The sequence below is a fragment of the Bos indicus genome, chromosome 8 (genome assembly GCF_029378745.1).
Source record: "Bos indicus isolate NIAB-ARS_2022 breed Sahiwal x Tharparkar chromosome 8, NIAB-ARS_B.indTharparkar_mat_pri_1.0, whole genome shotgun sequence".
In the NCBI taxonomy this organism is placed as follows: domain Eukaryota; kingdom Metazoa; phylum Chordata; class Mammalia; order Artiodactyla; family Bovidae; genus Bos; species Bos indicus.
Window position 1 is genome coordinate 94,959,070 of NC_091767.1, and position 12,750 is coordinate 94,971,819.

The 12,750-nt window shown below is 43.3% G+C and overlaps 1 protein-coding gene across 4 annotated transcripts in view; it reads left to right on the forward strand.

Annotated features, from left to right (window-relative positions):
• The first annotated feature begins 4,641 nt into the window (after positions 1 to 4,641).
• Positions 4,642 to 12,750, forward strand: part of SLC44A1 (solute carrier family 44 member 1) — a 231,916-nt gene continuing 223,807 nt past the window's right edge. For 3 of the 4 annotated variants that reach the window (XM_070795226.1, XM_070795225.1, XM_070795227.1), the window contains exon 1: positions 4,646 to 4,971. In XM_070795226.1, coding sequence (XP_070651327.1) covers positions 4,936 to 4,971 — 36 coding nt within the window. In that variant the 5' untranslated portion in view covers positions 4,646 to 4,935. Of the gene's footprint in view, positions 4,972 to 12,750 lie in introns of all 4 variants that reach the window. The other variant, XM_070795224.1, reaches the window with a different exon arrangement.

A 12,750-nucleotide genomic window follows, 5' to 3' on the forward strand; every position in this document is an offset into this window, starting at 1 on the left:
ATGTTTATGACACATTCTTGGGTACCAAGCTGTTTTCTAGGCTTTCAGTACACAGTGGGAACATGTCTAGTGGAGTTAATAATAAAAGGGGGCACAGGGGAAGAATTGTAATGTAACAATTTTTTTAGGAAGCAAAATAATCTCTGTGCTTCTGAGTTTATACAGCACATGGACTCATTGTTCTCATTACATTTGAACATAACATACTCTAAATCTTGGCTTAAATGTCTTTCCACTTCACTAAAATATAAATGACTTAAGAGCAAAGAATGTCCTTCATTCATCTTTGAATCTTTGGCATCTAGCTAGTATCTGATCATTATAATGGCTCAAGAACTACATTATGAAATAAATGGATTTCCCTATTTTACAAATTGCCTCTTTCCTTCTCAAATGAATATTCATAATCCTGCCTTCCTTCCCCTTCTTCCTCACCCACCACCCCAAAATAAAAGCCCACACTGGGCTCCCAGGGCAGTTCAGTGATGAAAAGTCCACCGACCAGTGCAGGGTACACATGTCTCGGAGCAACCACAAATATTGAGCACAGGTCTAGAGCCTGTGCTCCGCAACAAGAGAAGCCATCTCAATGAAAAGCCCGCGCACCACGACTAGAGAATAGCCCCTACTCGCCACAACTAGAGAAAAAGCCCATGCAGCAATGAAGACCCAACACAGCCAAAAATAAATAAATAAAATTATATATTAAAAAAAAAAAACACACTAGTTTTATGTTAGAAACAGATCAAATCCCTGGAACTCAAGCTAGCATTTTTGTTTTTGTTCAGTCGCTAAGTTGTGTTCGACTCTTTGTGACCCCATTGCAGCAAGCCAGGCATACAAGATACTTAATCAAATGTGCTTAGTTCATAAGAGAGACTCAATAAAAGAAATTGGATAAATGAATATCTACAGATTTTTAAAAAATGACTTTCAGAAAAGTAATAGGGAAGTGCCACACCCCTATGAACACAAGTTCACAGCAAGTATTTTTAGAGAACTTAAATGTTGTTTGATCTTGTAATGGAAATCTCAGTGAAAATAAATAAAAGCCAGAGTTTTTAATTAAGGCTGGTGAAACATCAACTTACAAGTGTGGGCAAGAGCAAAGTTGCAAAGCTAAGGAATAATGATTCTCACCAGGAGCTGACTGGGAACAATGTTTTCTTTTTCTATCACATACCTGAGTTCAGGGAAGCTCTTTTCCAGGGTTTCTAACTTCAGGGTTTAACTAGGAGGCTGGGATACATTTCAATCTTTTCAAATAGAGACCTGATCTTGCCTCTCTGGTAATTAGTGAACAGTCACAGTCCTTTTGGTTACAATTGGTTTTCACTTTTGGAGCATTTCCCAGGGGTGACATGGGAATAGCTTGGAGGAGGAGGTTGTGAGACAGATCTGGAAGCAAGGGCTCTGCTGAGGGAAACGTGCTCTTGGTGGGATGTGACTGTGAACACAGTGTGTGCTAAAATGTAAATAACACAGCCAAAGCACCTAATACCACAAATTAAAAAAAAAAAATTTTAATAAAGGACTCCTCTGCGCAGTTATACACATACACACATACACACATCTAAATTTCTTTTACCCCCGCCAAACCTGAAATCATGTGAACAATGAGTTGGGCTTTATTAACATCTGGAAAGAGCATTAGTTCCATGTTTTCCCTAGGTGAGTGACCAGCACCAAGCCCTCCATTTGAAGCTGGAAACACTGAAATTCACACGGCCAATTATGCAATACTAGACCACTGGGAAGCATTTCTGGCTGGCTCAGCTGGTGATCCGATTTTACCCTGCAGCAGCAAGATTGATAGACCTTATAATTTTATTCTGGTTAGTGTAGATGCTGTTCTTACATAAGTTTTTTTTTTTTTTTTTTAACTCTTCTTTTTCTCAAAAGAAAAAACCTGAGTCCTTCCCAAGTGGTTTGCCCCAATGACATCTCATGGTGATAAGATCAGTACCCCAATCACCAGCTAGAGTGATCCTTTCACAATTTCTGAATTTGATGTAGTTTAATTTCATTGAATGCTGTGTGAGCTTGCTTATGAGAGCGAATGAAAAGGAACAGAAATTTGCCCCCTTCTATATCATTCCTTTTATGAGGCTTCTTTGGGCATGAGGGAAAGAGACTCATTCTTCGAAGGTACAGAATATCAATTGGGGAGCTGTTTCTCTCATGCTAATGACAAGGTATAACTGAAAAACATCACATTCATATGCATATATGGTACATATATACATAATTAGTATATTTACAAAGCACCTAGCAGAACCTTAGAACTCTTAGTTCCATTAACCCTTAAAAGGAAAACTGAAATTCAGATCTGCCCAAGCACAGAGGAACGTGCCCATCATCCTTGTCTAGGAAAGACACCTCCAAAAAATATGAAATGAACTTTTTTTTTCCTGAAGCACTGCCAGAGTCTGTTATACATTTATCAGCTTCTGCAGTTCTAATTACAAAATAAGCACTAGCTACTACATAGAATAACTACACTAGCCAAAAAGATTTTTATAATCTGAGAGAAATTCTCCCATATTGATACTGCTAAGAGAAACAAACTCCCCTTTCCTTGATTATAAAGAAGCAAGACAGATGGCTTCTTGTTTAAGACTGTAATTTTACTTTCAGCCTCCTTTCTCAGTTAAAAAACAAGATGTACTTTGACGCTTTGAGGGAAAATCTCAAGGGAAGGTTTTTTAAAATTCCTGGTTGCACTGAATAATTAACAAACAATTGAGAGCTGATAAAGATACAAAGGAGAAAATGCTATAGCTTGTTTTCAGGGAGTTTATAATCTAATTGTGGAGTTCACAATCATAATTGGGACCAGAGCCATTGAAGTATTATTTTTTTTCACTTCTATGTAATGGCCTAATGGTTTATGGTTGATCCCCTGATCAAATTGGAAGGGAACATAGGGAGAATGCAGAGGAAGAATTAATAATCTCAAGCAGTACTTACTGAGTCCTTATTGTCCTACTGAAAATGACATATTAGTCGCTTAGTCATGTCCGACTCTTTGCAACCCCATGGACTGTAGCTCACCAGGCTCCTCTGTCCATGGAATTCTCCAGGGAAGAATACTGGAGTGGGTTGCCGTTCCCTTCCCCATGGCATCTTCCTGACCCAGGGATGGAACCCAGGTCTCCTATATTGGCAGGTGGGTTTTTTACCACTAGCGCCACCCGGAAGCCCCTGCTGTCCTACTGGCTGCTTTCATATAGTGTCTAGTCTTGACAACAGCTCTTCCTGGCCATCCTTATCACCTGTTTTTCACAGAGCAGGAGAAGGAGGCTTAGAGAAATGATTCATCCCTGGTAACAGACCTAGAGAATTGAAACACACCAACTGTGAATTCCTCTTTGGCCTTTCCTTTGGTGGTCTCTGGGTTCCCATCTTGACTTTCTTTTGCTTAGATTCCCTTTCAATGCACCTGAAGTCAGCTTACTTCTGTACTGTTTCCACCCCCCTTAGCTTTTGAGTAATCTTTAAAATTTGCTGTCTTTCATTTGGCAGTCAGGCCTTCTAGTCCCCCTTGCACCTTTGCAAATAAGCTCCCCCCCCCCCCCCCAACTGATTCTGTCTTTAAGACATTCTTTGACAGGATGAAAGGAAACACGAAAAGGTTTAAAATAGTGCCTCGTACGTGGTTCTCTTAATATTAAGCATGATCTATAGTTTTATTCCTGCCACATTTTAACTGTTCTCATATCATACTTTCTCAACCTCTTGGGGTTGTAGTTCTTGAAGATGGTGACAGCACTTACTCTTAACTTGCTGATACTGCCTAGCGTATTCACGGAACAACAAGGAATTTTAAGAGAGCAGGAACTTTGGCACTTTTATTCACCTCTTTTTCCCAGTGCTTGTAAATTACTGGAACTTAGTATGCCTGCGGTATACATATGTTTTAATATGATGAATTAATTCTCATTTGTGTGTGTGGACTATTCTGTGTAAAGTTTCGTTAAGATCCAATATGTCTCTGAATTGAGAGACCTGGAGAATTTTTTGCCTTTTCCTTATTTTCGTCCCTTTATAACAATTTCGACCTTGGGTGTATTCCATCAAACTCCTGGTGCCTTCAAGGCTTAGTTTCCACATCAGCAAAATGGGGCGAGTAGCAACAGAGGCTTATTTCTCCTTGTCCCCTATCACATAGTACTTCTCCACGGGGTTACTGCGTACGCTTTACTCTGGATAAAAATCAGTCACCTGAGAGGTAAGAAACCATTAAGGTCCTCGGGTTGCAAGCCCAATAGGGAAACAGAATGACAGCTCCGCAAGCCTCGCCGGTGCTTCCCGGGTCCGGAAACAACCCGACCCCATTTCGGCTGCGAGCCTGCCCAGCCTTCGTGTGCCCCAGCCTCAGGCGCCCTCTCGCGCAGAGGTAGCGCTCTGCCTCGGTGCCACAGCTAAATGGGCTCGGTACCGCGCAGGCTCCGACGCGCGCCGAAGGGCCCGGCCTAGTTTTGGCCGCAGCCGCCCGACCGCCCGCGCGGCGCTGCACTGGGGGCGGGGAGTCTGATGGGAGACGCGCGCGGCGCTGAGGAGGCGGCGGCCCGGGAGAGGGAGCGGGAGAGGGACTGGGCGCGGGAGGCGGGAGGCGGGGGACAGGGGGAGGCGCCGCCGCCGCCGCCGCCCGCCCCTTTCCGCTGGGGAGCAGCTGCAGTAGCAGGAGCGGAGTAGGAGCCGCGCAGCTACAGCCGCCGCCGCTGCCGCCGCCGCCGGGGGATGTGGTCGGCGCCCTCCCCGAACCGCGCCGCATCCTGAGTACCCGCCGCCGCCCGAGCCGCCGCCGCCGCCGCCGCCGAGTCGTGCGGAGCCAGGCCGCGCCCTCCCAGGGCGCCCGCCGGCTCGCATGCCGAGGGGCTCTGGGGCGTAGCTGCGCGCCCGGCGCCGCCTCCGGGCTCCTCCGGCCCCGCCATGGGCTGCTGCAGCTCCGCCTCCTCAGCCGCGCAGGTGAGGGGCTCCCGCCTCCCGGCCGCCCACCCGGATGCCTCCCCCGCGCTGCGCGGCGGGCGCCAACCGCCTTCCACCACCCGCAAGCTTCCCTTCAGCCCACCAGGCACTCCAGAGACGTCCCCTACCCGCACCTCCCCCTGTCCCGCCGTTGCCCCCGCGCTGGCTCCCAGGGCAGCCGACTGGCAGGCGCCTCAGCGCGGCCCCCGGGGCGCCCCTTGCAGACTTGGCCGCCGCCTCCTAGTCACACCTGAGCGGCGCGTCCCGCCAGCCCGCAGGTAGAGGCAAGAAGGACGCCTGCTCTCTGCCCCAGGTGGCACCCCCTCTTCCTTCGTCTTCCGGGCCTGCCTCCTGGCTTCCCACCTCCTTGGAGTCCGCCCGCTGCACATCCACAGACTATCCTCTGTGCTCCCTGGAGGAGTAGCTCCAGCTTGGGCTGTTCGCCCCATCTCCCACCTTATTACAGTTTCTGCTCTATTGGAGATTCTGTCCCTTTTCTCCTGCCAGCAGACCCTGGTCCGGGTTCAAGCGTTTAAGCGGATCCCGGAGCCCTCCTACGACCCGGTTTCCCAGATTCCAGCGGCTCGCCACCCACCCCATCCCCCCTTTGTGCCTTGACCTCAGACACCCAGGCCTCTTCGCACACCGAGGCCCCTGCGGGAGCGCGGGGACTGCGCTGGGAAGGAGATTGGGCACCTGGAGGGTGACGGGAGCGTTACGGAAACTCCCTCTTTGTTGCCAGTGTAACAGGAGGAAGAGGTGCCGAATTTAGTTTTTCTGTGGGCACACTGGCTGAGTGTTGTCGCTGAGGGCTGAGATGCAGAGATTTCTCCCAGCGCCTACCCTGCCCCCATCCAAATTTCGCTAACCTGCCTCTCTCTCTTGCCAATCGGAGCCCTTAACCTGGATGGAAATGTTTTAGACAACTGTATAAGGATCAGATGTAATAGGACTTGACTGCTGTCCGCTAATAACTGAGAGGACCTGTTTGTAAATTACCTAATTTAGTGGATTAGTGAGTGTATTTACAAATACGATAAAAAGCAATCAGGAATACTGCATCAAACTGTCTGGTGGTGGTGTATGAAAAATAGGCTCTGACAATGCCTGGGATGTAATCTCACAGTTTCATTAGCGTAGAATTTAACTATGGTCTTGGATTTGTTTGTTTTGCGGGGGAGACAAGGGCTCTTGTTTTTAGAAATAAAGGCTTGTCGGTTCTTGGTGAAGAAAAACGCTAGTTTTGGGGGAAAAAATTCCTTCAGAGATCTAGCATCTGTGATAATGCCAGAAGTGTTTTGCTACTGCTAAATGACTATATATAACTCAGTTTTAAATAACCTGCATACTTGTTCTGAAAATCTGAGATCTGTCTGAAAATGACTGGAATTGCAGATGAATGGAGGACATCTATGTTTTATTAAGTATCCATCCTAGTTGTCCATTTCTTTTTTGGGTGTTTGCTTACTCGTGTTTTTTTTTTTTTTCCTTTTCCTATTAGGATCATAGTCAGGCTGATTGGCTTAGTTAAACCTTACTGTTCAGTTAGAATAACAAAGAAAAACTATAAATAGTGGTGTAGGAGGGAGAGGTCTGTAGTTTTCATATTAACAGATAAAGGTGTGGAATCACACAATACCTTTCAACTGGTTAGAGGTTTTCGGGGAGAGAGAGGATCTAGTTGGGTGCTGTTGGTCTAATATTTACCTAAATATTATTTTGACAAACATGGTATCTTTGCTGTTGCCTTTCTCTGAAGAATTGGTTTACTATGCATCCTCTTTTGGACATGAAATGCCTTAGAGACAGGAAAGTATTGGATAGTTTATGGATGGCTTGTACCGTGTTGATAATCAATCAAATTTGGGAGGGATGGATGCTGGACCCAAACTCTACTTAACAGGTCTTGCATTTGACTAGCTCCACATCTTACTTTTCAGAATGCTGCCACATATTTTCCTTGTTTTTTCCTCTTCTTGCAGCCACTGTTTGCTTCATGCCGTGTTCTACAGACAAGACGAGTGTCATGCACCCTGAGGGGTGTGTTTTTTTTTTTTTTTGCCCCTGTGGTTTCCTATAACCAATCAACAGCTGTCACATGCCCTTAAGTTCAGCTTTAGGGACTGGTAGTGTCCAGTGGAGCATTGAGGAGCAGGTTTTGTGCCAAAAAGCAGGTCATCATTTTTTTTTCTCCCTTATTTGAGGTTTTGATATCATTCTTTATTTGAGAAATGTTATCAATCTGCTGTATTTTATTGCTCCTTTCAGGAACATCATCAGTTGGGATAATATAGTATCTATATGTGTTGTGTTGAAACCAAATAGGGATGCAGCTGCACATCTTCTCTAAATGTGAGCCTCCATATCACTATGAACTTCTCTAAGAGGCCTGGATTGTGTTCTCAGGCACAGTGTTTCTTTCATCCCTTCTACTGGATTGTAAACTTCTTGAATATAGGAACTCTTTTTGTTTTCCGCATATTTGTATTCACTGCAGTGCCTTACTATACCTTGTACATGATAGTGGCTCAGCAACAGTCAGTGAACAGAATATAGATACACCGATGGGAACATTTGGCTGGCAAGTAACATTTAATATGAATCCAGCCCTGAACCATGTGCTGTTTCACTTCCATGAGATGGTGACTAATGTCTCCAAGCCATCCTCTTCTAAGTTCAAATTTGAACTGTTTAAGTTAAAATTCACTTGCCTTTCCCACATTCCATCCTATTCTTTCAATGGGACTGTCAGTTTGCAAAATTGAGCAGGTTTTTTTCTTTGCTACTGGTGCTCCACTCAGTGCTTATATTTTAGTTGGAGCAGTGGCTAAAACGTCTTAAAGGAGCTTGTCTGCAAACTGTAATGATAACCTGCACAGCACATCAAAACAAACGCGCTTTGTGGTAATCTGCAGTTCAGCTTAGCTTTTCTCAGTCGTATCGTCAGCAACTTTAAAGCCCTGGCAGTTTTTATCATTGTAAATATGGTGTGTTTCCTCTTTGTAGTAGGGATTCACTTTTGAAATATATATAATTTATTTTTCCTCATAGTCTCTTGCTATACTGTAGGCTCTCATAAAAGAGTTATTGTCTTCCAAATTGTTTCATCTCTTGTAGTCTGTTTGGGTATTATTTTCATTTTCTTGGCAGTGTCTCAATATCATAATTTGTCTTCAAAATAATTATCCTGTTTTTGGATTTAGATAAAGTGTCACGTTCTATACCTACTTGTATTTCATTGTTTAAGGAGGAAATTATTGGCAAAATTATTTGTACTGTATCAGATATGTGTCTAAGAATCTTAAGAACTCTTAGAAATGTTTATAGAACTCTTAATTATGTTTTGTGTTCTTATTAGTGACCACTGCAAGTTACTTGCTAATACTAGTACTTGCTCAAGACAAGCCAGTACATGATAGCCTTTGCCTAAAAATCTCTTTGAAGGGAACATAAAAGTGAGATAGTCTTGAGTTTCTTTTTACAGCACTAATCCTCCCTAAGACTCTTAAAATTTATTCCCAACTCTCCATAATTCGTTTGTTCTGTTATAACCTGACATAATTTCTATTCTTGTAATGTTAAACTTCAAAGTTCAGTCGTAAATCTTCAGATTTATGAAATGTTCTTTCCCATTGACAAACCAGTTTGAATGAAGGAAGCTTTTGAAAGATTACTTAGCGAATTGTCAAAAGTCTTTGTCGTTAATGGCTAGATCATTATTTCTCACAGTAGTGCTTTGGAAGTCAGGAGATTTTGCAAGTGCTCTGAAGTTCTGTGTCCTTTGGTTCTAACCTTAGAAATCGTGAGCGGGATGGAGGATAATCTTTCTCGTTGAACAAACTGCCCCTAGTATCTGTCTGTTGGAGAGGTTGTTCTTGTCTCTGGTCTTGTCCCGTGTCGTCAAATTGAGAGCTCCATATTTAATTGTGTTTTTCTAGCTCTTATATCTTGTCTTGGGATGAAATGAAAAATGGGAAACAATCAAGTGGTTCACAAACACTGGTTAACTTTTAAGAATGTTAACTGTTCTTTAAAAGAATTTTAATAGTAACTGTAGTCTCCTGCTTTGTGGAATTTGAAGTCAGGGGTTAAAAATGAAATTTGAAGAGTAGTGGGAATTACCAACAGAGACTAAGTTATTCTGTGAAAATGTGCCCAACAAAATATACCTGTTCTAACTGAAACAAAGGATCGTAGCATGAAGACGATTTTTGTTTTCTGAATACTGCGCTGTTAGCATGTGCTGTGCTTAGTTGCTCAGTCGTGTCGGACTCTTTACGACCCTGTGGGCTGTAGCCTGCCAACTCTGTCCATGAGGATTCTCCAGGCAAGAATACTGGCTGGGTTGCCATGCCCTCCTCCAGGGGATCTTCCCAACCCAGGGATCAAACCCAGGTCTCTGGCATTGCAGGCGGATTCTTTACCATCTGAGCCATCAGGGATGCCCACGTGTAGAAGATCCATTCCTTAAAATATATAAATCAATGTTAATATTAAAATTGGCTGGAAAGTAATATAAAAACGATGAGACTTTTTGTATAGCTATTTTTCACAGCCTTTTTCACATTTCAACTTCTCCAGTAATTCTGAAGTCGACTTTACTTCCATTTACAGCTGAGGAAGTTGAGACTTGGATGTTAGTTGAGACTTGGCTGAAGTCTCAGAGCTACTAAGGGATCAATCCAAACTTTACACTTGTCTTGAATCTGAGTCCTGTGCTTCTGTTTCTGTGTTCACATATATGCTTCCCATATCTTAAATTGCAGTTCATTTTATCTTTAGAAAAGGTCCACTCAATAACATTGTGAAATAAGGAATGTCCAAGTTCAAGTCATGCCATTTTGAACTTGCTGCAGTTACTAGATAGGGAGCAACATGATATAATAAGCAAAACTAGTCCAATTAGAAAGTTCCCAGGCTTAACAAATACTACCAAATACTATTTGATGTGTTAATCCTATCATTTAGAAATGTTGTTGGCTTGGAGGATAGTTATTTGTAGAAATATATGACCATCTCATGCGAAGAGTTGACTCTTTGGAAAAGACTGATGCTGGGAGGGATTGGGGACAGAAGGAGAAGGAGATGACAGAGGATGAGATGGCTGGATGGCATCACTGACTCGATGGACGTGAGTCTGTGTGAACTCCGGGAGTTGGTGATGGACAGGGAGGCCTGGCGTGCTGCGATTCATGGGGTCACAAAGAGTTGGACACGACTGAGCGACTGAACTGAAATGACCTGATTCTGTATTATATGCTGCTACTGGTAATTGGTTTCATGTCTGACTCTTTGCGACCCCCATAGACTGTAGCCTACCAGGCTCCTCCATCCATGGGATTTTCCAGGCAAGAATACTGGAGTGGGTTGCCATTTCCTTCTCCAGGGGATCTTCCCAATCCAGGGATTGAACCTGGGTCTCCCGCATCGCGGGCAGACACTTTACCGTCTGAGCCACAAGAGAAGTCCTTAGTAAATGTTATGGAAAACCCCAAACAAACTTTCTGGCCAAGTCAATATTTTGCTATCTCCTTCCTCCCCAACCCCTTCCTGTAGAAAGGAGAATTATTTCAGTTTCATAACTTTGACTCAGATTTTTGGGACTCTCAGGACTATTAGAGATAAACTAGAACTACTGTCTTTTCTATTGAACTAAACTGGAATGTAAAGATATGAGGTCTGAGGTCAGAAAGATACATTATGAGGTAACTCAAACTAGAAACCTACTTAGTCACTCTTTTTTTTTTTTTTTTAATTTTGGCCTCTCCAGGAGGCATGTGGAATCATAGTTTCCCAGATCCCTGATTTTAAACCAGGAATCAAATCTACACCCCTTGCAATGGAAGTGCAGAGTCTTAACCCAGTGGACCATGCTGCTGCTGCTGCTGCTGCTGCTGCTGCTAAGTCGCTTCAGTCGTGTCTGACTCTGTGCGACCCCATAGTCGGCAGCCCATTAGGCTCCCCCGTCCCTGTGATTCTCCAGGCAAGAACCCTGGAGTGGGTTGCCATTTCCTTCTCCAATGCATGAAAGTGAAAAGTGAAAGGGACCATGAGGGAACTCCTGAAACCCACTTAGTCCCTTAATCTTTCTGTAGTTACCATTAAGTCTTATCTTTGCAATCTTGATACCACATTGGAAACACTTAAAAGCTTAAAAAAAAAACAAAACACCACATGATTCCTGGATTCTCCTTTCGGAGATTCTAATTTCCTTGATCCAGGGGTACTTCTTGGACATCAAAAAGTTTTAAAGTTGCCCTGATGATTTTCATGTTTTGCCAAGGTTGAAAACCACTCTTCCATACCCTTTCTGTGATAATTCCATCTCCTTCTATGGTTTTAGTTACAACCCATTTGCTGACAATTCTCAAACTAAATTACTGAACTGAAACCAACTTTATCCTGGCTTCAAAACTGTATATCCACCTATTACTTACCACTTCCACTAGAATGTCTTGTAGGCAACTCAAAGTCAGTGTGTCAAAACTAAACTCAAAGTATGTAGACACAGATAGACACATCTTTTTCAGCATCTTTGATTCACTGAATGACACCAATGTCATGGTATGGAAACTGGAAACCTGAGACATATAGGAAACCTGCTTCTCATTATTCCATATCTAGTCACCATATCTTGTCTCTTTTACCTTCTGAATTCCATCGCAAGTCCCCTAGTCTAAGCTTCTGTCATCTCTGGCCAGAACTTTGCTTCTAGGTCACCTCGTATTCGTTCATGCTTCCTTCCAATTTTTCTCCACACTGCAGTCCAATGATTGCTTTAAAAATTCCAAAGCTGTGTGGGGATTGTGTCCCCCACCTACCTGAAGCCCGTTAATGGTTTCTGATTACTCTTAAGACAGAGACCAGAGTCAACTGAAACTAGCCAGCTGTGCTTTGTGGGCTGGTCTCTACCTCTCTGCCGCGTCGCTGTCAACTCATACCATATTTCTCCTTAATCTTTGTAATCCAGCCTCACAGATTCTTCAGTAGACTTTGTTTTTCTTTTAGGGCTTTGCACATGCTTTTCACTTGTCCGGGAGGCTCTTTGCTTGTCTCCCTAGTCTTTGGCTGACTGATACTCATCCTTCAAGTTTCAGCCTTAGAGTCACTTGTTGGGAAAAGACTTCCTTGATCCTTCAAACTAGGCCATGTCTCCTCATTAAGTTCGTATAGCCTTATATATTTTACCTATGAACACTTAAAGCAATACATAATTATATGGTTAATATCTAGTCCAGAAGTTGGCAAAACTACAGCCCATGTGCCAAATCTTTGTATGGCTTGCAAGCTAATAATGCTAAAAATGGTATCTGTATATATTCAGATGGGTGAAAAAAGTTAACCATCTTTGCGTGAGAAATTATTTCATAAAAATTATATCACTGAATTTCATCATCCACAAATAAGGTTTTATTGATGCAGCCACACTCATTCATTTATACAATGTCTATAGCTGCTATTATGTTACAGTGGCAGAGTTGAGTGGTTAGTTGTGACAGAGACCTTGTGGCCTGCAAGTGTAAATATTTATTCTGTGGCTCTATGGGGAAAATGTTTGCTGACCTCTGGTCTAGACTGAGCTGATGAGGAGAGGCACCATGTATGCTTTGTTCATTGCTGACATTCTCTATGCTTAGCTGGTACCTGGTACATGATAGGTGCTTGTGAAATTTGAACTTTGAAATTTGAAGAGATTTGAACAAATTTTCTTTCCTTCCATGGTTGGATGTGGATGAACTCCAACCTTAGTAACTCTGATGTTTTAAAATTTAATATAAA